The following is a 27011-nucleotide window of genomic DNA, read 5'->3' as shown; positions in this document are numbered from 1 at the left end:
GAATTTAAGGTAATAAATTTCTCTCTTAGTACTGCCTTTAGTGCATCCCACAAATTTTATTATGTTATGTTTTCATTTTCATTTGCCTGGAGATATTTACTGATTTGTCTTATAATTTCTTCCTTGACCCACTGGTTGTTTAAAAGTGTGTTGTTCAACCTCCATATATTTGTGCATTTTCTGGCCCTCTGCCTGTTATTGATTTCTAACTCATTACGCTGTAATCCAAGAAAGTGTTTTGTATGATTTTAATATTTTTAAATTTATTGAGACTCACTTTGCAATGCATCATATGGTCTATCCAAATGATCCATGAGAACCTCAGAAATATATGTATCCTGCTGTTGTGGGGTGTAATGTTCTGTAAATGTCTGTTGAGTCCAGTTCATTTATCATATTATTCAAATTCTGTTTCTTTATTGATCCTCTGTCTAGATGTTCTATCCATTGCTGAGAGTGGGGAATTGAAGCCTCTGATTACTATGGTAGAGGTGCCTATTTCTCCCTTAAGTGTTGTCATTGTTTGCCTCATACATTTTGGAGCACTCTGGCTCAGTGCATAAATATATATTATTGTTGTGTCTTCTTGTTGAATTGTTCCTTTTATTAATATGTAGTCTCTATTAATTGCTTTACATTTGAAGTATAATTTGCCAGCTAATAGTATAGCTACTCCTGTTCTTTCTGATCATTGTTTAAAAATCTTTTCCCAACCTTTCACTTTCAAACCATTTTTGTTCTTGTGTCTAAAATGAATCTCCTATAAACAGCATATTCATGTGTCCTTTTTTTTTTAACCTATTGCACCAGTCAGTCTTTTGACTGGGGAGTTTAATCCATTGGCATTTAATGTTAAAACTCTAAAGGCAATATTTTCTTTTGTTATTTTGTCTTTTGGAGTTTTTATGTCATATCTTTTTTTCTCTCTCTCTCTTTTTACCTTTACTGTAGTCTTTACTTCTACATTCTTCTCCAGAGCTCTCTCTCCTGCCTTTTGCTATCTGCCTGTAGTGCTCCCTTAAGTATTCCTTGCAGAGCTGGTCTCTTAGTCACAAATTCTCTCGGTGATTGTATTTCTGAAAATATTTTAATTCTCCCCAACCACCACCATTTTGAACGACAGTTTTGCTGGGTATAGAATTCTTGTTTTGAAGTTTTTCTCTTTTAGACTCTGAAATATATCATACCACTGTCTCCTTGCCTCCATGGTTTCTGCTGAGAAACCCTTGTATGTAATGGATTGCTTTTCTCTTGTTGCTTTCAAAATCCTCTTTTGTCCTTGACATTTGACAATTGCGGTATGTCTATTTGGATCTATTCTGCTTGGGTATGCTGTACTTTTTAGATCTATAATTTTATATCTTTCAAAAAAGATGGGGAATTTTCTGTGATTATTTCCTCCATTTGTCTTTCTCCTTTCCCCCCTTCTCTTCTCCTTCTGAGACATTCACAACATGTATATTTGTGTTCTTTGTGTTGTCATTCAATTTCTTGAGACTCTGCTCCTATTTTTCCATTCTTTTCCCTATATTTTCTTTTGTCTGTCAGATTTTAGATGTCCACTCCTCTAGTTCACTAATCCTTTCATCCTTTCTTCTGTCTCTTCAGACTATCATTGCAGGTTCCCCATTGTTTTTTTTTTTTGTTTTTTTTTTGTTTTGTTTTTTTTTTTATTTCTTGTGTTGTACCTTTCATTCCCATAAGTTCTGTGATTTGTTTTTCCAAACTTTCAGTTTCTCCTTTTTGTTCACCCATTGCCTTCTTAATAGCCTCCCTCAACTCATTGGTTTGATTTTTGATGAGATTTTTCACATCTGTTTGAACATACTCAACTAGTTGTTTGAATTCCTGTATCTCATTTGAAGTGTTGGTTTGTTCCTTTGACTTGGCCATATAGCTTCAGTTTTCCTAGCATGACTTGCTATTTTCTGCTGGCATATAAGCACCTACTTTCCTTAATTAGTTTATTCTCAAGGTTGTCTTTACTCTTTTACCTAGGATTTTCTTGCTGGATGGCTTCATTCCCCGTCTGTTCTTTGACCTTCAGTTCAACTTATTCTACACTACTAGCATAGATTCTGTTTAGTTGATCATATTATTTTCAGTCATAGGTTCTGTGTAGCTGATCATATTTTTTCAGTTATTGTTTTTCTGTTTCTTGCCCTGTCTATATTAGGCCTTTTTTTTTTTTTTTTGAGGAATGTCTCCTCAGATATTATAGACCCCAGTCATATTTTCCCAGACTAGACAGACTCAGGTAGGCAGCATCAGTTTTCCCTGAGAGTGAGACCCAGAAGGTTGTCAGGCTTTCCTATGAAGCCTCTAGACTCTGTGCTTTTCCTGTCCTGCCCAGCATGTGATGCTTGTCTGTCTTTAGCTTCCCACCATCTTAAAACCATGTGGTGATTTTAATTTTAGAAAACTCTTTCTACCAGGGGCATGGTTGAGACAGAGGTGAGGTAATATGGTGGCTTTAATTGTTTCAGTTTTCTAGTTCCTAGGGCCTAAATTCCATGAAGGAGGGATTCCACTTAAGCTGGGTCCCAACCCTTTTTTGTTGGAAAGGAAAGACCATTTAGGGAATTAACTCCTTTCACCTGACTAGTTACTTTGTCTCTCTGACAAGCTTAATTCTGCCCTTGCCTGGGGCAGCGCTGGAGCCTTAGAGTGCTTCCAATTCTATCTAATGAGTTGTTAAGGAGTGAGAAAAAGAAAAGCAGAAGCAAAAATAGCCTTTTCAGAGCTGGATTGCTGCTCCTCAGGTTTCTCTATCAAGAGCTTAAGTTGGAACATGGCTCTGTGTTTCTCCAGGCTCTAGATGGCCCCTTTTCTTGGAGCCCAGCGCTTTTCCAGTATTGTGTGCTGTCCAACTCAAAAAGCCTCTGTTCTATTTTTAATTTTTTTTCCTGTCAGCTCTGCTCCCTCCTTGTGGGGGCAAAAAAAATCCTACTTCCTTTTTAGTGCTTATTCCAGTTTTAATTAAGTAAAAATGTATTAATTAATTCCACAATTGAAGCTTGGTTGAGCTAAGCCCTTGCTGCTAGTAAAGTCTATTTCCTTTCCCCTAGGGGAACCAAATTGCCATGCCTGTGGGGGAGGGACAATGGTCCCAGAGTCTTGGGGGACTTAAGTTCTGTGTGAGATCTCAGCCGTACCACCTGCTCCAGATTGGTGTACACTGTGTGTCCAGTCACTGATGTTCCCCCAGCAGTTGTTCTGTACCATTTCTTGTTCTGTACCATTTCTGGCTGTTTAGTAGCTGCTTTGGCAGATGAACTAAATTCCACATCTCACTATGCCACCATTTTGCCTCACCCCTATATATATAACTTCTTGATTGACTACTTTGAGGGCACCAACTCCTTTGGCTAGCCAAGTTCGGATATTATGAAAACAGGGATATTATAAAAACTGTTAACTGTTCAGTTAACAGTTACTGAATCAAGTCATATCTCAGTATCATATTGAAAGGGATATAGGGGAATTAGGAAGGAAGACATGCCCTTGATTCACTTCAAGTAAGTTGTTGTACCTGAACTAGGAATAGATTTGTATTAAACTGCCAGGGATCAAGTTTTTGGGGTGGTGGACTATCAGGTTGGGAGTGGCATCTCAGAAAGCAGCATAGGAAGTGGCATAGGGAAAGGGTCCTACCAAAGACAAGGCTGTTTGATCAGGGGCTAAGCTATGGTAGAAGTATTCACAGCCAGAAGATGATTGAGAACAGACGTACCCTACCTGTTATATGGATTATACATGTGATTGTGGGAAAGGGAAGAAAGCAATTGGGCAAGTAAACAGGTACCTATAGTTCGTTCAATATACCCTGGACATATTTCCCCTAGGAGGAGTAAGTCCCAAAACCCTCTGGTGATATGGATCAGTGTCTACGCAGGCAGTCACTAGAGTGTAGTACTTAGGAGCATGGTTCCTGAACTTTGGCATGCATGTGAGTTCTGCTTCCATACCAACCAGGTAGGGACAGTGATTGAAGCATCCACTTTAGAGAGAGACTTTGTGAGGTCAAATCTTAACTCTGGGACTTCCTAGCTTTATGACCTTGGCAAGTTTTTTAACTCCTCTTTGCTTTAATTTCTTCATTTGAAAAATAGAGGTGATGATTATATCTACCTTGCATGTATTGAGGATTAAATAAATGTGTGTAAAATCATTGGAACAGTGCTAGGGACATAGTGAGTATCAGGTAAGTATTAAAATTATGGTTATTTCTTGGGTAAAATTAAGATAGTAACAATAATAGTAACTTTTGCTGTTTTGATGGAGAAATTAATATGAAGTACTGCCTATAAACTTCCTCTTACAATGCCTAATACACAGCAGGTGCTCAGTAAATATAATAACCTTCACAGGACAGGCAGAGTTAGTTCAAGAAATACATAAGGTTCATCTGGCCAGTCCAGCTGCCTCAAATGCCCTAGATAAGCAGATCTTGTGAATGCAAGGACATGGTGATGTGCTTGTTCCAAATAATGAAACAAACCGTACTACTTTAGAATTACACTAGCTTCAGAGAGTTACAACATAGAATCCTACACAGCTAACATACACATGTAAAAATCTACATTATTGCTACATTTCTCAGCATGGCCTCAACATAATAATCGTGTTTTTAACGCAGTTTAAACATTGATCTGTTATTGTCAATGTTTCTTAAGTTTTAATTGTACTTACCCCTCATCTGATCATTTGAGGTCGCTGTAATTTGGAGTTTTGTACAATATTCTTAAGGTCTGGACTCACGTTAAGATCTAATTCTAGGTCTACCATATCCTACGACATATAGCTCTGAGTTTTCTGTTGTTCTTTCTCATAGGAATCTAAGAATCAGTAGATATTTTTCTTTGAATTATTTACACACCTTTAAACATTAGGAATCAAAACTAGGACCCTCAATTTTGACAGATCCCCAAACTAGCTTGGGCAAAGGAGGAAATATATTGGGTAGCAAATGGAATGTTCAAAGGTGAACACAGTTTCAGGCATTGCTGGATACAGCACCTGAGATGATCTTGTTAGGACTCTCCCTTTCACTACACATGTTGGATCTGTTTCCCTGTGTGGGTTGATTTTATTCTCAGACAGGATTTTACATATGGCAGAAAATATAGCTGCTAGGAGCCTTGGGTTTCTCTTCAAGTATCAGTAGTTAAGCTAATACTGCTTTCCCTAAGTATCAATACATCAGATCTCAGGTTCTTTACCTACCCTTTAACTCATCAGCCTCATCAGGGGAAGGGAAAACTCAGTTTGGCTTAGTCTAGTTGTGTGACTGAACTTGAGTCTCGTTTGGTAGAACACTGGGATTGACAGCTCTATCATAACTCATGGAGATGGAAAGGGGCTCGTTCCCAAAGGGAAAGGTGATGCTGATGCCTAAGGAAGAGGAAGGGAAGGCCACTATTTAATTAGGGGGTCCTGGGGGAACACTGAAGGAATTGTAGGAGTGTGGTGTGGTATAGTAACATTTCACAGGTTTTGCTTAGAAAATTTGAAGCAGGAAATTGTTTTTGCCTATTGACCAAGTTAAAATCATTTTGTTCTCTGGTTCACAGCTCTGGGAGGAATAAATGGTTTTTGAAAATGGTGGCATAAAAACACAATGAAGATAGGGGAATTGTTGCATCTGGGAGACAGTTTTTATAGCAATAATTTGCCCCAGAGCTGCTCCTTTATACTCCTACCCAAAGGGTAGGGATAAAAAGGTCCCATCTACTGAGAAAAGAAACAAGTAGAATCACTGAGACCTGGAAAGAAGGAAAATTAGAGAGTGGGTCTCCTTTCATCACTAGGTCAGACTGCCCTTGTGGCTTTCTAGTCACTGCATATAAAATGTGGTAAATAAAAAAAAACCTAAGGGTTGGAACAAATGGGATCTTGGTGAGCTGAGGGCATTTCATCAGAAGAGGAGTTCACAAAGGACTTAGTCACCATGCCTAAGGTATGAAACTTCAGGGGAAGAGGATAATAAGGAAGAGATCGTAAAGAAGCCGAAGCAAATGGTACAATATTTATTAAACAATATATTTTACCTTTCTGGTCATCCATTTGCTCATATGTAAATATAAGGACAACAATAATATGTAGCATATGTGATTATGTGAAGGGTTAATTAAATTGATGTTACACTGCCTATGATCTAGTAAAGACTTGTAAAACACTACTTCTTGATAACATTATTAATATAAAATAGTCAACATAAATATAAATGCATTCATATAATGTTCATTAATATTGATATCAATATTTTTAAAACATAATAGCACACATTTCGCTGCAAGTAACAGAAAACTCAAATAAAACTATCAAAAGAAGTTAGCAAAGTTTTTGGTTTATAAGTAGCAGTCAAAGGTGGAGCATTAGAGTTGGTTTGATGTGCTGGTACAGGATTCTTCAGTGGGGTTGCTTCATTGTCTGGTAGCTAGTGAAATGGGTACATTAATCCTAGTTTTGAGATAGATATATATATATATATATATACACAATAATGTCCAGAGAGAAGAGTCCAAAAGTTGCTTCCAGAAATTCCCGTCAAAGCTCTCCCCATGTATCACTGGTTTGCATTCCTAAATGAATGTTGAAAAGGAGGATAGGACTCCTGGTAGGGACAATTCCAGTCCACCCTTCACGGACTCTATAAAATGATGACATCTGTACAAAATCAGGGTTTCATAACAAGATGGGATCCAGAAATGGCTGCTGTTTAATCAACACAAGATGTCTACTACAAATAAATATAGCAGAGAAGTGTAAAAGATGAAATGAAAGGCTCTCTTTCCAAGGGAAAGTGATGACTACCACTCAATAGTGCAATGATAATAAAATTTGTAAAATCAAAGACTTACCAGAAGGGTAGAAGAGTAGCCACAGTATATTAAGTAGCAGTTAAGGAGAACAGGCTTGTGAGTTATAAGTTGAATTTAAATAAATACAGAAGGAATTAAAAATGGAGGCATTATTTCCTGAAAAAGATGATGGCTAATGGGAACATAAAGCTACTACATGAAATAAGATGAGTATGAGAACAAAATGCTAGGAGTATGAATTAGTACAGAGACTTTAATTTTAGGAGACATTTTTATTAACCCCTGAGTGAGAACAGGTTAATGACTACACAGAACCAAATCTAAGAACATATTTTATAGTGTGTGATCTTTGTGCCTAAAACTAAAATTTACTTCAATTAAATCTGACATTAAAATAATGAATGGCCCAGCCTTAGGTGAACCAGGCTTACACAAAGATCTTCAGCTCACATAATCTCAAAACAAAATATTGTCTCACCTGTTAAATGCCAGATCCTACACATTATTGCTAAAGGTGTGACAAGAAGTCAGATACCCCAAGTATTGGGTGTCTGTTGAATTTGCAAGCACAGAACCACTTTCCAGTTCTCCAGGTAAGAGATCTCTCTTTTCATGTGGACCAGGAAGACCTAGTCCCTGGCAAGAATACGACCCATGTTTCCAACCTTCTCAGACCAGCACCTGGCAAAGGACAGAGCACTTGGCTCAAGAAGGATCAGTGAAAGCTTGCCCTGAGATTTGTTCAAATGTTGTAAAGTTAGAGTAGTTCAGTCTTATGCATGTTTTTTAAAAGCAAAACTAGTTTGAAACCTACTAATCATTCTCTAAGTACTAGAAATGGTATACAGTGACAAAGAGGACAGCAGTTTATCTGCCATCATTTCTGCTTTTGGGAGCACATACTTTAAGTTTCTGCTACTAACAAATAATGGCAGTGGAGAATGGAGAAGCCAGTTCTGATTCATTCAACACATGAGTGCTTCTTAGGCACAAATCACCATTCTCAGCATTGTCCTTGAGAAAAAGTTAAATAATACCCTGCCCTTACCCTCCAGGATCTTACAGCTCAGTAAGGAAAATAAGGCATGCACACAGATGACTGCAACAGAAGGAAAATAATGATTCCTGCAGATGTTTGGTGAGAAGGAGCAGTGCAAACAGAGATCATAGAATAAGGCAGCATTCAACAGTCAGCCAAGAACTATTTATTGAGCAACCACAGGAAGTGATGTATCATAATAAAAGTGAGAATGGATGAATAGGGCATGGACCAGGACATGGACACTGGTGAACAATCAAGTGATATGATTTACTACCCAACCTCCCAAATACTTTGTGTAACCAAGTCCCCAATGAGTAGTATTAAATTAAAAAGCAAAAAAGGATATAGTCTCTTTCAAAACAGCCTGAGGTGCTGATGTCTAAATAACAGGTTTATTCATACTTGTGTTCTCAAGTATGCCTTGTAGTGCCCTCATTCTCATCTCCCCGTCCTTTCCAAAATAGCTGATGCTACTTAAACAGGATATCAACACAATTATTCTAGCCTTTCTCATCTGGCATATTAGAACAGGTGAATGAGGAGAGGGTCCCTTTGACTTCAAATAATGGAAAGAAAATACTATATACTATTTTAAATCTGGAGGAAATCTTCCAGGCATGCTGCCCAGACCCAGGACCTCAAATGTTTTCATGAGAACCCAATCCCTCTCCCTCCTGCCTTCCCTCCCACCATTCCCCCTTATAAATTCTGCCTCACTCGCTCTCTTTCTCTTTCCCTCCTTCTCTTCCCCCTCAACATCCTCTCTTTTTCTCTCATTTTTCTTTTTTTAAATTCTCTCTTTCTCACTTATTTCTTTTCTCTCTCTCTCGCCCTCTCTCTCCCTCTCCCTTTCTCTCTCAATATCTCTCCCTTCTTCTCTCCCTCCTTATCTCTCTCTCTTTTACTTTCCTCTCTCTTGTATCTCTTATTCTGGGATAGAAACATCTGCCATTTACTCTCTTTGTGTGGAAGCCCCTGACACAGCGACAGGCTTATATCCTCTGCCTCAGGATTGGCAGAAAGGAGCGGGGTCATCACAGGACAAGGTGATGCAAAATGTGCACTTCTGTGGTTTGCCATCATATCTAAGGGTGACATTCCCATTGTACAGGAGGGGAGCTTTGTGTAGTAATTACAGCACTCTTTTCTGGCACATGAACATAAAGCATCCTGTTCTTGCAAAATCATAATATAACAGTTACCCAAAAGGTAAGTATAGAGTGTTGGGGGGAAAGAACCCCTTTTACTAACTCCCACTCAGACTGTCTATGTGATAGCAGTAGCCCTGCACCGCTACCCAAGTTGCTACAGCAAAAGTCCAGCGATTGGTCCTGCCTGGCTGTGATGAGGCTCTTTTCCCATCCTAGAACTCAGCACCATAGCAGAATGATCCAGGGTTTCCATCAATCAGGTCTGGGCTATAGGGGCTAACCACAGTATTGAAAGGTGGAGAGAGGGCTTATCCAGAAAGAAACCGAGGGACTTTCCCTAGAAGGGAAAGGCATGGATGCTAAGCATAAATAAATAAATAAATAATAATAGCAATCACAGCAGTAAAGGTATTCATAGCACTCATTGGATAGCCTGATCTCCTACATGTGAAGCAACAGAGGATATTGGCCTAATAAGTCCACTACGGCCAAAGGGACATGGCCTATTTTAACAGAGGAATTGAGAGTAAAAGATACTTGGAGACCTTCCAATTCAATTTCAGCATTCCATAGACAGGGAAACAAAACCCCAGAGAGGGGTAGAAGTGCCAAAGGCACACAGGTAAGTGGTGGCAGAAGCAACCAATTCCTTTCTTTGACTCCTGAAGGGGCTTTTACTACGATTACATTTTTTTTCACTACATTAACAACAACAAAAGGCTAATATTGTGCCTCGTTGCCTCCCTACCCACAAATCTGTATAATGTGGTTTTCCTGCACTCTTATAGAAAGCCCCAGCAAATGTCTGAATTTATCCATATTGAGTACACTCCCGTTCCCCAGGAAAGAGACGCTAACTCTTTTCCTGAAGGACCACTAGGTCACTTGTTGCTTTAAAGAGCCGGCCAGAGAGGCCGCCTTTCAAAGACAGCTTCCAGATTGCTTTGGCCCCAGCTCTCTAGCCCAGAGAGAGAAAGGCGTCCTGAATCAATGGGAAGAATCCTGAGTGCCCCTCTTGCATCCTCCTACCGTCGCCTCTTTCCTGCTGTTTCCTACCGCAAAACTGTCAGCAGTCCAGAATTATCTCCGGGAATGGGTAGGAGGGAGCTCTGCACCTGTCAGCGCCACAGAAGAAAGTGCGCTCTGCAGAGTTCTGAGTCCTTCTACGTCTTGCGGTGAAAGGAAGAAAAGGGGACGCTTTTCTGCGGACGGACACGATGGGCACCGCTGTCCGTTCCCGCAGCTCTGGCCGCAGTAAGCCCTGAAGACCAGGACGCATTCCCTCTCCTTGTGTTTTCGTCTTGGTTTCTGCTTCCCCACAGCTTAGCCAGTCAGTGACTGGCCCCAGAGATATCTCTGGGTAAATGTTCTTTAAGTCACGCAGCAGGCTCGTGTGTGTGTTTATCTGTGTGTGTTTACTAAACACTGGCACAGGCGGATTAGGAGTAGAGCCTGGGTCTCCCCGCGTCCCTCCTTCACAAGCTTCTCCGCCCCGTGATTCTCTCGCGTTCTCCTGGAGCTAGCAGCGGGGTCTCCAAACCTCGGGGCCGGGAGCAGTCAGCTGCAGATATCCCCGGCCCATCGCGGGGCTGCTGCCACCCGTGTCCAGAACAGGAGTGTGGGTGCAGGCGGACAACAGGCTTTCCCTATGAGTTTCCACACTCCTCTAGCCTGGAACCCGCAATCCCTAGATTCCCTGGGGACCTAGAAACTCCCATTCTGAGGCAACCCCCCTCAGCTAAGCCGCCCACCCGTTCCCTCCCTTACCTCAGCACGCAACCCCTCCCAGCGTGATGATGCAAACCAGAGGAGGAGGGCAGTCGCTGGAAAGGGTGGGGAGAAAAAGGAGAGCAAGCGAGCGAGAGAGGGAGGGAGTGGGAGGAGGAGAGGGAGCCGAACGACCATTTAAAGCGATAGCAATCCCTGCCCTCTCCCCAGTGCTGGGCTGCTGGAGAGTGCGAGCGGAAAACCCGGGAGCGCGAGCGCGGCGCGCCGGCCGGCTAAGCTAAAAAGCGCACGGCGCCCAGGCAGGCAGGCGCCGCGGGACCCCGCACTCTCTTGGACAGCCCCTCCCTGGGCGCCCCCGCCCTCCGTGCCTGCAGAACCCCCTGGGCTTTCCCGGAGAAGCTCACCCCGCGGCGCCCCGACATCAGCAAGCCCGCCACCGACCCCTCCAACGCCGCCGCCGCCGCAGTCGGAGCAGCATGGTCCAGCTGGGGAAGCTGCTCCGCGTCCTGACTTTGATGAAGTTCCCCTGCTGCGTGCTGGAGGTGCTTCTGTGCGCGCTGGCGGCGGCGGCGCGCGGCCAGGAGATGTACGCCCCGCACTCGATCCGGATCGAGGGGGACGTCACCCTCGGGGGACTGTTCCCCGTACACGCTAAGGGTCCCAGTGGAGTGCCCTGCGGCGACATCAAGAGGGAGAACGGGATCCACAGGCTGGAAGCGATGCTTTACGCCCTGGACCAGATCAACAGTGATCCCAACCTGCTGCCCAACGTGACGCTGGGCGCGCGGATCCTGGACACTTGTTCCAGGGACACTTACGCGCTCGAACAGTCGCTCACTTTCGTCCAGGCGCTCATTCAGAAGGACACCTCCGACGTTCGCTGCACCAACGGCGAGCCCCCGGTTTTCGTCAAACCCGAGAAAGTAGTTGGAGTGATTGGGGCTTCAGGGAGTTCGGTCTCCATCATGGTAGCCAACATCCTGAGGCTTTTCCAGGTAGGGAGGCGCTCCCACCGGGGAGGAGCGCGCGGTAGCTTCCTGCGCTCTTAACCCTAAATGCTGGCTTGGACAACAGGGGTGCGGGGTCAGGGCAGCCTTCGCGTATTTCCACCCTGGAGATCCTGCCGTATTCTCCTACCCCTTCGAGGAGGTTCCTTCCCTGACTAGTTCATTTTCCTTCCATCTCTCCCCTTTCCACGTTCCACTCCATCCGGCTTGACATCCTGGATTTATGGCCCCATTTACAAGAAGCAATCTGCGAAAAACAAGGCGATGATTTAAATGGGTTTGCATTAGAGTGAAATACGGTCCGAAAAGCTGGGAAGGGTGCTGGGCTTCCGTGAGAGCGGGTTAGGCGCATGGAATATGGAAGAAGAGAAGACGTCTCGAAACTGGGCATTTCCAAACTTCCCACCCCAGCTTCCCACCCCAAAGCAGCCAGGAAGCCCGGCTCCCTTGGAAAATTTCGAGGAGAGCTTAAAGAGGCACACAAGCCGAAGGCTCGGTCTTAATGTAGGTCTGGATGTTAATTGCCCGTTCCCCTCGGTTTGGATTTTCGGACCTGTAGCCTATCTCGGCGAGGGCATGGGGCGGGAGGCACCGGGACCCTCCCCGCAGACGTGACCTCCCAGTCAGTTTGCTCTGGGCAATTTTGCACCGTCTAAATTTCATTTGCAGTCTGGCCGCTGGCAGGAGCTGGGCGATCAGCTTTCTACTTCTTCCACTTCAGACCTCAGCCCAGAGATGAGCTCATGCTAACTGCGAAACAAAATCGCTTTCGCTGCCTCTTCCCTCCGCCCTCTCGCCCACTACTGCCTCCCCAACGCAGCCCCCCAACCTGGGTCCTCAGTTCCAAGGGGGATTCCAGGATAAGGCAGGAAGGCCCCTGGAGGAGGCAGCGGGGTGCGCTATCGGGTCCCGGAGGTCCTGCTGCTCCGGCACGGGAGGGCGACGCTGAAAATGGGAGGAAGGCGGATCCCGGGCTGCTGAGCGGTGGGTTCTACCGCAGTGCTCTCTCGCCGCCTGTTCCAGCGGCCTCTGCCCCGTGGCTCCTGTACTGCACTGAATTTAAACTGATGGTTTTGGGTTAAGAGATTGAGATTCTGGGTGTGCCTGTGTAACTGTGGGTTTCCTTGTCTGTTTTTCTCTCCTTCGGTCTCTTTCTGTGTCTTTCTCTCTGCGGGGTCCCCCCCCCCCCCAGTATTTTACTCCCTTCTTGTCTATTTCCACCCGCAAATTCTTGGTTCATCCCTCTCTTACCTAATGCATGGCTTTCTCCCTGCATGGTGATGCCCAAACCTAGTTTCTCCCCTCCCCAGATAAGCAAGCTGACCTTGGTGCCCCTAAACTCCCCCTGCATTTTAAAGAATTGGCTCCTTCTCAAGTGCTTTCCCTAAGGGTGTCAGGTTTGGGGAGGGGACTCCATCTGAATTTCAGGCTGTCACTACATCACCTCCCAGGAGTATGAAGTTTGTGTATGCACCAGAAGGGTTACCTATCCAAGGCTGGAGCCTGGCATCGCCTCTCTCATCCTCTGAGTATCCCCAAACCTCCTGCCTGTTCTATCAGGGAGCTCTTTAGATGTTTGCAAACCCAAACATGTTTTGGGGGAGGCCTTTATTCTGAGTTGCTTCTTTAAGGAAAGAACCTGAACTGTTGCCAGCAAACCCAAGAGCACTCCCCTCAGCTCTCAGCTTAAAGGTAGACAACTTGAGGGGGCAGTGCAGGACAGGATGGGATCAGAGACATTACCTGAGGACCTCCAAGGGAGATTCACCATGTTTTCTTGGAGCCTTGCAGGACTGAAGGCATGCTGTGTGCTTAGCAAAAAAAAAATTTATTTTGCTGCCTGATTTTCTTTTCATTCAGAGCATGGGCAGTGCTGTATGTAAAGAGTGAAATGTTAAAGACAGGGAAGGCTTTGCAGTCCAGGCTGAAGGACTATTTCTGAAAAGGATTCCCTAGGAGATGATTCTTTCTCTGGTATGTGAACTTGAGGCACACTCCACATTTAATTCTCCAATTCCCTGGGCTGGGAATGATAGGAACTGAACATCAGTGTTAGCAGTGTGGGTTGGGACCAAAACCGTTTAGATAAAACACTGTCATTTTCCTCTAATTTGCAAATTGTAGCTATTCATGTAGGATTGAACAGCTGAGGGATAAAGAGCCTCCAGTTTTCACCTGCATTTGTTGAGAAGAAGGCTGGTAGTAGGAGGGATGCATCAACTTGTAGCTTATGATGGTAGTTGGATATAACCTTTGGTGTGGACATCCCTGTTAACCATTGCTCATGTTAAAATAGGTGTGTATATTCCAGTGGCTCTGTAAGCATGCAATCTTAGAAGCGCCTAGCCTGTAAGTTCAATTCCCAATTGCCCAGCTTCTGTACGCCTGCAAACCAAGTAGAGAGAAGAGTGGCATACAGACCCATTATCCAAGGGCCCAATCAGTTAGGGCAAGAGCAAAAGATGCAGGCAAATCTTATCTGGGATTACAGGATCTGCTCCGTTAAGATGATCCTATATAAAAGAAACTCTGCAAAGGATTGCATTCCTAGTTCTCCCATGGTTTGAGTTTTCTTTCATCTTCCTGGTCCCTGTGGATTTGCTGTGGGAACCATGCTAGGGTGACCACTTGAGATATAAAGTTTAAGGTGAGAAAAATTTCTAGGCTGGGGGTAAGGAATACTTAAGGACTTAAATGGGGTGTGGTGAGTGCTGGGGAAAGGAGACAGGTGATGAAGTAGTAATAGACATTTCCAGTGATATGGTATCCAGTGTCCAGCAGAGCCTGGAATGAAGTTCTTCACTTGGAAATTAGGACATGGGCAAGAATGACTACAAACATGTAAACAGTGTGTCTAACTCTGACTTTCATTTGCCTGCTGGTATACCAGACCAGAGATGGGAGCTGAGCTGACTCTGACTCTCACTTGCCTGCTTGTATACCAGACCAGAGATGGGAGCTGACCAAGTCGTCTTTCTCCCCCTGTATATACACATGGAATTGGTTAGTGAATGGCATGACTGAGGACAGGAATCATGTCCAATGGGTCTATCAAATCCAAGAATTTGAGGCTAATGAAATTAACGTGTGGTCAGAGTTCTGCCTATTAGAATTAAGTCACTGCGACCGCCCTGCAATGCATTTTCAGCTTCAGAGAACATCAGGGAGGAATTTCTGGAGATTTGTTTCTGAGCCTGTGCAAAAGAACACTCTGCTTATGCTAAGAAAGATTAAATGTAAATTAATATTGACCATAAGTAACATTTTTCAAAAATAATCACAGAGCGGGGGTGGCTGAAAGTGGAGAGGTTATATAATATGGTGACCAGAGGCTAAATCCCCCTGACCACTATTTTGTGGGCTGTAAGTAAGATAGATGTTTTGTAGTGGAAAGTAATGGCTATGTTTTTACTTGAGGCTTCTCTGTTACTGAATTGAAAGCAAATATTCTTAGAGTGTAAATTATTTTTGCTACGTTCTGACTCTGAATAAACAGTTCATGTGTAGTGATGTGATGTAAGCAATAGACTTGGAATTGAATGGCATCTGTTTCTGTTTCCTCATCCCCCCAGCCCTCCCCCAAACAAGATAAGATAGAAGTAGTGGTCAATTGGACACTCGTTGGAGGTCAATTGCAAATCTAGACCTGCCTATCTTGTACCATAAGTGAATATATCCATCAATTTGGCAGTGTTTTCCTTCTCTTTATTGATGCTTAGATATAATCTCCAACTTTTGGAGTAATGTTTATAATAAGTACCTAGTTCTCGCCCTCTCTCTTTGCATTTTGTATAATTGGATAAAACTTGGTGTCTAGGGTTGTACAGTATTACTTTAGTGAGAAAATAAAAAAAGCTACCCTTTAAACTATTCTTAAAAATTTCATGGATATCAATGATAATGCCATTTGTAATACTCTCAATAACAATCTCTGCCTCTACATTTACTGTGTTTCAGGAAATTTATCTAACAGATGGTGAATGGGAAGTTTTTAAAGGGGTATTTCTTAAAAGAGTGGACAGAAAAGGAATGGAGACATGCACACACTGCATTTGAAGATTCAGCCACACATGTTTTCTGTACACCTTCACATACAATTAGGACACCTTTAGGCATTGTCTACAAGAAAAATTGAAATAATGTGTTTACTTCAACATCATAGAAAATTTAGAATTTAACAATTCAAAAATTCAGAATCACATTTCTTATGCAAACACACACTCATATATATACATATACATATATGGACTGTATCATGATTTTAAAAGACCATAGCAGGAGTACTCAAAGTATGTTCTCAATCCTGATAACTAGCTCTGTTACCCTAAATAAGTCTTAACCTGTTTAGGTCTCATTTTTCCCCACTAATTATTTTGTTATAATCTTTGATATCATTGTGTCATAGTTTAACTTAGAGACACCTTCTTGTCAAAACCTTCAATTTTTCAGCTCCCCCTTTAAAATTTCTGTAAATTTGGGGGAACTGTTTAAGGATTATATTTTCATACATCTCTCTTGGTCAATACCAGTTTGCTTGATTTCCCATATTCAGACTTTTCTATAAGTCTGCTCCTAAATCATATTTATTTCAAGACTGAAGGTGAGGAAAATTACCTCAGGGGTTCTTACTACATGGCTTTAGGACACAAAGCTGAAGGCAAAAACCGTGTCGTTCTTGTTTTGGGGGGTGCATGGTCTGGGAATCGAGCCCGGGTCTTCCACATGAAAGGCGAGCATTCTAACCACTGAACTACCCGTGCACCCCAAAACTGTGTAGTTTTTTATAGCCACTAAAGCTTTTTTTCTATTCAGTGTCCTATCCCCTTTCATCCTACAAAAACACCAGGATTTTCTTTTGGAAAACTGCTGAGTAAGGCCATCAATCCTGATATCCTGTTTCCTCTCTGGCTCTAGGACTCAGTCACCTGACACAGGTCAATCCAAACAGGTGATGGGCTGGTCCAATCAGAATCCCCCTCCAAGACTTTACTGTCAGAGCAAAATGAGAAACTGTCTCTCTTCTTTAGAATTTCTAAATGGGAAGATAAAACTTACCAGTGGCTATCCCACACAAGGGGAGACTTTTTGTGGAATAACGTCATACTAAAGGAAGCATAAATGAATGACAGAGAGAAAGGGCAAAACCCTGTTTCTATTCAGGAACTCAAGAATCCGGCTAGACCTGGGTCTCCGCATCCCGGAATTCCCATTGTATTTCCTTAAACTAACAAACATAAAAACCTTTCACTCTTGAGTTTGTTTTCTGCCGTGTACAATTTAAAGTCCCATGGCTAAAACAGCCAATGCCCTACCTTAATGTCTGGCTCACTGGCATTCATTCAGTGACAAGTAATTTCTTTACTGTAAATATAACCCATCTAGCTCAGGTTTGGGGTATTCAGTATTGTGCAATCTATAGACTGATGGATGGATGGATGGATTGGTGGATGGATAGATAGATGGATGGGATGGGTAGATAGGTAATTTTAGTTTGCTACTGCTATATTGGAATGGAATATACCAGAAATGATTTATTAAGTTACAAGTTTACAGTTCTAAGGCCATAAAAAAGTCCAAACTAAGACACCCAGAAGAAGATACCTTGACTCAAGAAAGGCCAATGTTGTCCAAAACCTGTGTCAGCTGGGAAGGTACATGGCTGGAATCTGCTGTGGATTTTGGTTTCTAGTTTCAGAAAGCTTCCCCGGGGCATCTTCTTTCTGCATCTCCAAACATCTCTGTCTGTGTCAGCTCGGAAGCTTTTTCCAAAATGCTTCCCTCTTAAAGGACTCCAGTAAGTGGATTAAGACCCACCTTGAATGGGTAGAGATACATCTCCAGAGAAACCACCTAATCAAAAAGTCCCACCCACGGTTGGATGGGTCACATCCTCGTGGAAATAACTTAATCAAAAAGATCCCACTGAAGCCATAGTGTGCCCCCACAAAATTGAATTAGAATAAAGAACATGGCTTTTCTGGAGTGTATAACAACTTCAAACCAGCACAGATAGATAGATAGTTATTTGCTTATATAGATAGATACATATGTACATAAATACATTCTTCTCAAAATTTGCTCTAATCCCTTGAAGCATTTGTGCCCACATCCTTACCATTTTGATGCAGTAGAAAGATGAGGTGGAACTGTTTGATATAACTGCTGCCTACCAATCTCATATCTGGAAAGTGTGGAACCGTACTTTGTTCCTTTCATGGAAACAAATCTTTGGTGGATGTGCACAGGGCACAGAAGCATTTTCATGTCTTAATAGAATACAAAGACATTAAACTCCCAGGTCACTCAACAGTGAGCAACAAGCCTAACCCTGCCCCTCTCACCCTTCTACTTTAAATAGGCAATTTAGAACATCTGCAAACACACTTTCCCAACCACTAAAATGCATACATGATCACATTTAAGAGGCCATTTATGCAGCAGGTATTAGGCCTAATTGATTAGGTCTAATCAATTAATAGACCTTTTTATAAATTGGCTCAGGAAAAACCTATGTTCTATGCACTTTAAAACAAAACAACAAAACCTTTCTACAGGAAGATATTTATCTGAGAAAAGTATTGTGTTCACCACATTTAATATATTTCCGTGATTTGACAATTAACTTCCTCCATTATATTTACCATTAAATGTTTCTTGGATCAAGTTATTAGGTTATAAGGTAAAATTAAAATCTACAAATCACTATAATTTAGATATGTACCTCATTTTATGGGAGCAGAAGTTATCATTTCTTTTCAATAATAATTGTAGCCATCATTATGATCAGAATTATTTATCACATCCTTACCATGAAGCACTGTGCCATGTTTTATAAATACTTCCATTACATGTGGTTCTCACAGTAGCCCTGGAAAGTACATATCACCATCCCCAGTGTACAGCTGAGGAGTGATTCCCATAGCCCAAAGCCACCCAGCTGCTAAGTGGCAAAGTGCTGATTCAAACTTAGATTTTCTGACAGTACCCAGGTTGTTAACCACTATGCATATTGCTCGATTGTTGCAAAATGCAGAAATGCTAGAATAATTATAACTTTACCTAACCCCAAATTGTAGTGGTTTAAAGACTTCAAAGGGCTGACTGCTTAGCTGCATCTATTTACAGAAATAAGTAACATTCTATTTCAGTTGTAAAACAAGATTAATTCTGTAGACACATAGAAACTTAAATCCTTGCCTCCAAATGAAAGATGCTTGTTTTCTATTATTCAACAAGTAGCCCTGTATGCAAACAATAAATATTCACTGGACTTTTCATTCAAATAAAATCAGAAAAGATGTTTCTTCTTGTCCTGATTCAGTGCCCATCATTATGGATCATGATGACTCTTCCTAAACTTTATTTCATTCACTCCACTCTTTCTGCAAACCTCAAGTGGGGACATCCATCATTCAGATATATGTGCAAAATGAGAGTACTACATTAATACAATTGCTGAAAGTCAAGTTGATAGAGTACAGGAAGTACATCCTAATAAATGCAACATTAATGTTTGCATGGGCTGTGGAGTAAGGAGTAGGAGAATTTTTAGTTTAATGGATTATTTTGCCTGTTGCTATACAAGTGCTGCAACTTAATAGTTTTATAATTGGTCATTTACAGAATTCTCCATCTCTGGCTGTTGTGCTTTCTCCATTCCATGGCTGCTGATGCCTTCCCTTGTTTTTGATGGAACGTAGCAATGGAGCCACTTAAAAGGGTGCCTGCCTTTCTGTATTGTTGTTCAGAGGAAAATATTTCCATTTGTAAAAGTACTACTTAAATATGTTAACATGCTTCAAATTTGGCTATGTTGGAAGGTGTTTTATATAAGCAGATAACATTGGGAATATGAAACATATTCTTATTCCAGAAATTATAAGGATTATCATGTAGGAAATTAAGAATCAAATTCTGGAGTTAGACCTGAATTTAAATCCACACTCTCCACTTTCAACCTGTCTGATCTTGGTCAAAGTGGTACCAGCTTCCATGCAATAAAAGTAAACCTATCTAACAGAGTAATGGTGAAGATTGCATAAATATGCCTGAAAATATTTTATCACTGAGTTTAGCATGCAATGAGTGGTCAATAAATTTAAAAGCTGCCATTTTATTATTATCATTCTAGTATTACATGTCAATATTGCTTAATTTGCTGTAAAATCACCATAGCAATCCCTGCTGGATTCCATTTTCCTGTGCTTATTTTGTTTAAATGTAAGGTTGTATATGTATATATATGTAGTATAAATGTTATGCATATATATACAAACAAACAGAGAGAAAAAGAGTGCACAAGCAAGATAGCACAGTTTAATGATGCTATTCAGTGGAATGAGAATTTTCATGGCATTGATTAAAGCAAATCCCATGACTTAAAATAGCAGGGAGGCTAAGAGTGGGCTTTGAAGTCAGCTACATCTGAATATAAATTCTCTTGCTACCGTTTTCTAACTGTGGAACCTTGGGGAAGTTGCTTTACCTTTTTGAGCATCCATCATGGGCACTCTTCTTGATGCTTAGACACATCGGTGAATAACATAGACAAAACCTCTCATATGTGATACAGACAATACATCACACAAGATAGTTGTTATAAATAAGTAAATCATGGGGTATGTTAGAAGTTGGTGAGCGTATGAGAAGTTATAAGTTGATGGAATAAGTAAAGACAGTGGGAAACAGTGAAGGGTTTTGGGGGTGCTAGATGGGTGTAAAAGGTGGGTTGTAATTTTAAATAGTCAAGAGTAGACGTCATCAAGTGGCATTTGAGCAAACTTGAGGTGAAGGAGTTGGAAGAGTGGATTTGGGGGAAAACCACTCCTAGGAAGGGCCAGTGCCAAATCTCCATGGCAGGAAATATGCCTGGCATGTTGGAAGAATATCCAGGAGTCAACTATGACTGGAGGAGAGTCAGCCAGGAGGAAGGTTGAGTAGGATGGCTGAAGGCCAAAGGTGTTGGGGGCCAGATGGTATAGGGTCTTAGAGGCCATCAATGCATTTTGCCTTCTACTCTGAATGTGGGGAACCAGTGGCAGGTTTTTGCCAGAGATTTGACAGGATCTCTCTCTCACATTTTAAAAGAATAACTCAATCTGTGGCACTGAGGTTATGAGGGAAGAGTGGAATCAGGAGACCAGCTGAGAGGCTTTTACAGGTCTTTTGGAGAAAGATGTTGGTGCTTGGCACCAGGCTGTTAGCAGCAGAGGCTCCAAAAAGTGATATATTTGAAGGCCAGGACGGGATTTCCTGGCAGAATGACTGTGGGATGTGAAAGGAAAGAAGGGAACAAGGGTGAATCTGATATCGTGGACTTGGAAAAGCAGAGACTAAAGCTTGCTATCATCTTGAGTTGGGAGAAGCTTGAAGTGCTGCCAGTTTTGGAGAATTAAAGATCAGTTTTAGAGATATAAGGTCGGAGATGTTTTCTTGCCATACCAAGAGAGATGGTGAATTCACAGTGGATATACAAGTCAGAAATTGTGAAGAAAGGCCTGGACTGGAAATACACTTTTATAAAATGGAGATATTAAGCATATTTACATTAAAGCATTGTTTTCAAGATTCAATGAGGCAGTGCAATTATATCTGGGTGTTCTGAAAACACTTCGTAACTAGTCACTAAACAAAACCATCAGAAATGAAAAAGAACGACATTTTTCACTTTTGTTTTTGCAGTAAAACTGAACAAAATAGTGTGAACATTTTTTTAAAAAATCACATTTGGGACTTAGTTGTTTGAGTTAAGACATCACAATTTTAGTCATTTGAATAAACATTCCAATTTTCTGTCTTTCTCTCTGATATTGTAGTCGTGATCATATTTTGTAGGGTCTAAATTAGTTGCGCTAGAGTACCTCTTTCATCAGGAAGTAATTCTGAACTATCTCACTCAATGCAATCATCTGTACTATTATTTATTCCCTATGAAACTCAGTTGAGAAAGTATTGTCCCTGATCTACATGAAGGGCTTTAGGCACTCAAGGAAAAGGAGACACTTGTCTTATGCTATCCACATAGGTACCTGTGAATTTCACCAGGAATTTCGTGTTGTTCATTTTGCCATGGAAAACATAGCTGGGGAGATTTTACCTCCTGAGTTTTGAGCTCTGTTCAGGTATTTGCAAAATCTAAACAGCCCTTTGTGGCTTACCCACAATTCTGCTCCTTATTCATGCGACTATCAGATTTTGGTCCAAGCTTGTACTTATACTAAAAATGCATGGTCGTGTTGTCTCGGCACATCTATAATTTTATCCTAACACTATCATTATGTAAGCTATACTTTAATTGTAATTATAACAAATTTTATATGAACACACATCCATTTCTAGTGTGCAGGGGGAGAGCAGCGTGTTGTGAATGTTATCAAAATATAGCGTCTGAGGAACAGAACAGAGGGTAATTGTATAATTCTATATTCAGTGTAATTAAGTTCAGCAGAGTTGGCATAATAGAATTAAGATGATAAAGACAAAATTGAGGCACTGTGGCTCACTCTCATTCACCCTTTTCACATTAGAGAGTACAGCCTTAGCATCTTTCTGTACAGAAATAGGGAAGGAAAGAGGCTGGGAGATGAATGTCAGGCATGAGGAGAGTGGAACCATGCAGAGGGTCGTGGAATTGAAGTATTGCTTTTGTTACCTGGTAGATGGGCAAAATGTACTAGCTTGTGTGCCTCTTGGGACCACTTTTCTCTGGAACAGTGAACTCCAACGTCAAATACACAGGTCCACCATCCTTAGAAGTTGGGGCATACTTATACCTGATGTTCACGTGATGCTCCTTTATAACTGGTTGGAGAGATTATCCCAAGGACTGTATTTTATGGGCAAAGCACCTTGTTTTGAAATGCACAACACTGTATTTCACTGCTGTACTCTAAGCTCTCGTTCTCATTCTGCTCTCGTGCTCTCTCTCTCTCTCTTTCATGAATTGATTCAAGTTCAGAATCCATGAATGGTTTATGAGGAGAGAGTCATTGTAATTTTCTAACCTTCAGGGACAGTACAGCCTAATGGTTAGGATTGTAGGCTCTAAAAATAGTTTAAATCCCTGCTTCCCACTTGCTAACCATGTCTGTTTTTGCAATTTACCCAACGTCTCTAGCCTTAGTATTCCCATGTCAGAAATGATGATAAGAATAGTTCCATCCCCACAGCACTGTCATTGGGGTTACACGAGGTTATGCATGTGATGCATTTAATACAATGCCCAGGGCACAGCCGGGGCTACTAACAATAATGCCAACAACAACAATTATTATTATTCTCACCATGCCAGCTGCTATTTTTCCAAAGCCTGTTCTATTATCCACTCTCCCCTCCTATTCCTGTCGTGTTCCTGTACAATAGCAGTGTTGTCACAGAATATTTGCTTCTACAGAGTCCAGCGCCTTATGCCACCACAGAGACTGCACCAGAACCCAGCCTTCATTATTCCCCTTGAAACGATGCCTGTTTTGGGAAGGGGAACTGGATGTTGGGGCAAGGCAGGGTAAAGGTAGCAGAATTTTCTCCCTTCTTCCCTAGGGGCTAAATGAAATATCCAAGCTTGAGAAGGCGAACCAGGTAAAGGGAAATTTCTTTCATTTCATAATTCAGGGCTTGAGAACAGGTCAGATGGGCTGAATTTGAACACATGTCCTAACAGTGGGATCTTTGATGCTCATTATAATCTCCCTAAGCCTGAGTCTAGATCTGGAAAAAAAAAAAAAAAAACAGGAAAAACAGTATTAGGACTTAGAACATAAAACTATTTTGAGGAATGAATGAATAAATCCTTTTAAAGACCGCAAGGCATTGCTTGGCATTTAATAAGCATTCCATAAATGTTGTTAAGTAGTGGAGCAAAACTGAAATCCATTCTTTTCTTATACATGTGCACATGGTCATTTGTACAATTGGCTTATCTTTATCAAGTATCAATTACATGTGAAGCCTCTTGAGCTCAGCCCGCTCTGGGGCTTCTATCAGTGCCATCCGAACCACCATCAGCATCACCATCATCTTTGCTCTACTTACCAAACTAAGCACTTCCTGTGTGCCAGATGCTGTGCTAGGCTCCGGGTATACAGTATGTCAAATTGCTCTTACACTCAGATAGGAAATACTATAGACATAATTTTACATATAAAGGCACTAAGGTATAGAAAGGATAATAAACTGAACTCTCAGCAGGAGATGGAACCAAACCCCTGTTTCTCTGACCTCAAGAGCCGTTACATATTATTGCACCACATCCTGGTAAGAGCATCATCTTTCAAACACTCCTGTAAGAGTTTAAAAGATGCTCGATCCCCATAATTCTCTATACCTCATGCCACTCTAGACTCAGTTCTAGGAGGCAGCAAAGGAGACCTCTTCAAAGTCCAGCCCGAGGGACCCGACTCCCTTCAGCCCTTCTTGAATCAACTATTCAATGTATCATTTCCTTCTTAAAAATTCATTCATGTTCCATCTGGTACTTTAGAATCTGTATGCGACTCATCCTCTCTATTTACTGGTTGCTTATTGGAGGTCAGGTAGTATGTCTTATGCATTTGAAGTATAGTTATCTCTCTTAGCACCTAGCAGAAACTCTGAAAATATTTGAGTTTTGTTGAATTATGCTTATTAATATTACTTTGCAAGTGAATCAGGAAATACTTTCTCAGGAGGAAAATGTTCTAAGTTTCCAGCCAGTCATTTTTACAGGATTATAACAAAGGTCATTTCTGTGGGTATTTTTTCTAACTGACTACTTGATACTGCATTATTATAACATATAATGATAAACAGCTCTATCTGTCAAATCTGCCAGACTTGACCAGGTTATAACTTAGCTTGTTGATTACATTGTTGACTGATCTTATACTGATATCATCTGATCATGGTGGGAAAGGGTGGAGGTTGGGAAGATGTGTCTTAGAGATGTAAATTGTTTCTTTAGTGAACTAATATGTGTACATATATGTTCCATTAATATTTCTCAAGAATTCATTGTTTTATTTTTGTGATTTCATTAATTTGGAAGTCTAAAGCTACTTTAAAGACATTTGTCTTTGTTCATCTTCCTCTCAAAGTAATGATAAAAGAGTAGGCCAAATGAAAAATTGTCCCTGTGACAAAAAGGGGAGGATCACTAGGGTTAGAATCAGTTGCCCTGTTTTTTAGTTTGTTTCTCCCCTATGCATTGAGTGCTTATGAGGTGCAAGGTATGTTGCTGACCATTGCAAATTAATATGTCACTTAATCCCCCACCAGTCAAACAAGAGAAATGTTTACTGTTAGGAATCTCCACAATGTATACACAGAACAGAAGCAGAGAAGTAGTTATTTTTTCATGTTAAAATATGATAGAGGGAGGACTTGAATTCAGTTTTGTCTGACTCCGAAATCAGTGATTTTCACCACTAAATTAAAGTCGTTAACTCTCAGAGAGGGGGGTAGATAGTTTCTAAACTTTTTTCAGCTCCAGCATTTTATAATTAAATCTTCCTTTCAGTTAGAGCTTACAGAAGGTGGGAAGTGACTGAGAAGGAATCCCAGCCCATCGAATGGTATTTCCCCAGTTGTGGGTTGGGGGCTGTTTTATAGCACCAATTCATTTATTCATCCATCCATTCATTCATTCATTCACCATTCATTCATACAGTTGATGTAGAATGCCTACTATGTTTAAAGACACTTTAGGGCATAGCTATCATAGCAGCGTGTGCTCCCTTTCCTTACTCTTAAAGCAGACAGAGAAATCTTGACTAGTTTACCTGCTGTGAGGGATGGGCATTGGTCCTGGAATCTTAGCTTGCTTTACTCAGTCTGACAAAACCAAGATATACTCAGTTATTTTGTAAGCATCTTAAGACCATGATGTAGTTGCATTCATGGATCTTTTTTTTTCCTTTCTGGGATTAATGATAAAAAGGTTGAGTTCGTCTGTGGAAAGTGGGTACATTCACGGACTTGTAAGTTCTGTGAGATAGACTGACATGCTACTTTTGAATAGAAAATGATGTTTTGTTACAACTGATGGGGAATATATTGGCCACTGGATATAATTTCCTGGATTTGAAGGTTTTTTCTTCATATATGTATATTTTAAATGTTGGCTTCCACCAGCAAGTAACAAATGAAATTGTTAACAGCAAAATAAGATATTAACAAAAAACGAGGAAAAAGCCAGACTTTATTCACTAGCTTGCTTTTCTGTAGACCTGTGGTTGTGATTTTTTTATCTGATGGAAATATTTCTTCCACTTTCCACAACCAAATTTAACTAATTTAACACCAATACAATATGTCCCAAATGCCTCACTGCGGAGTGAATCTTTAATAGTGTAACTATGGGATGCTGGCAAGGTTCTGGAAAACTGAAATTAGAATTGAATATCTATTAGTAATGACTTTGCTTGAAATAATAGATATTGAATAAAAATGACTTACTTTTTCAATATAGTAAGGAGTTTGGAGATCGTCTCTATAGTTCCTGCAAGGAGACCAAGAAAAGACTAGGTCCCTTCTGTCTTCCTGTTCTCCCATCTCTACTGTGTCACTGTGACCTCATAGCTGCAAAATGACTGCTGAACCATAGACTGTGAGCCTTGTTCCAGACAAAAAGAAAAAGGGGGGGAAAGGACAATATCTAAATCATGAAAGTAAATTCTTTGCCAGAATCTTCATAAAACTTCCACTTAGTTCTCGTTTAGTTACCAAGACTTTAAACAGGGTACCTAAACTTTAACCTTATCAAGGGCCCCCTATATCGGAGTTCTGGTAATGTGGAAAAGGGGAGAGTGGTTTTTGACTAGGCAGCTAGCAATGTCTACACAGACTTCTCCTTCAATCTCCCCAACAGATACCCTAAACTCTGTTTTATTTCACATATTTTACTTTGAAGAATGATGGAAAAACATTACTTATCTGTAAATAGTCTCTCAGAAAGGGTACAATTATATAATTTACAACCCCCTAGAGAGTGTCTTTCTTCTAAAAAACTCTTTGAAGATTGTTCAAGGTTGAGGACATTTTGATCTTAATTTAGTAACTTGCAGTTGATTATCCCTGAATGACATCCTTTCTTTGCAGATGTTTCGTCAAGCTTTAGAACATTCTGGAAGGAGTGGACAGGAAAGTTTTATGGTACATGTTTATGTAATACAGATTCTTAGGGAAAAAATCCATTTAGAGACCAAAAGCACTTCATCTTTTGGTTATTTTTTCTACTCTATATATTCAGAAATTTTCCTTTCCAGATGTCTTTGAACATATCTAT

At 41.1% G+C, this 27011-nt stretch overlaps 1 protein-coding gene and 1 long non-coding RNA gene across 2 annotated transcripts in view; one reads left to right on the top strand and one right to left on the bottom strand.

The window, feature by feature from the left end:
• The first annotated feature begins 11221 nt into the window (after positions 1 to 11221).
• The window catches only part of GRM7 (glutamate metabotropic receptor 7), a 1019804-nt gene continuing 1004014 nt past the window's right edge, over positions 11222 to 27011 (top strand). The window contains 1 exon segment of the mRNA XM_077116680.1: positions 11222 to 11740. Within this exon segment, the coding sequence (XP_076972795.1) occupies positions 11222 to 11740 (519 nt within the window).
• On the bottom strand, positions 11275 to 26277 carry LOC143647052 (uncharacterized). Its single transcript, XR_013157809.1, has 3 exons — positions 26183 to 26277; positions 11564 to 11999; positions 11275 to 11418 (listed from the first exon to the last, which is right to left on the bottom strand). It is a non-coding gene; the product is annotated as an uncharacterized LOC143647052 (long non-coding RNA).

Source organism: Tamandua tetradactyla, chromosome 9 (genome assembly GCF_023851605.1).
Source record: "Tamandua tetradactyla isolate mTamTet1 chromosome 9, mTamTet1.pri, whole genome shotgun sequence".
Lineage (NCBI taxonomy): Eukaryota > Metazoa > Chordata > Mammalia > Pilosa > Myrmecophagidae > Tamandua > Tamandua tetradactyla.
The sequence above is the reverse complement of the archived record's forward strand: the minus strand, read 5'-3'. Positions and strand labels throughout refer to the sequence as shown.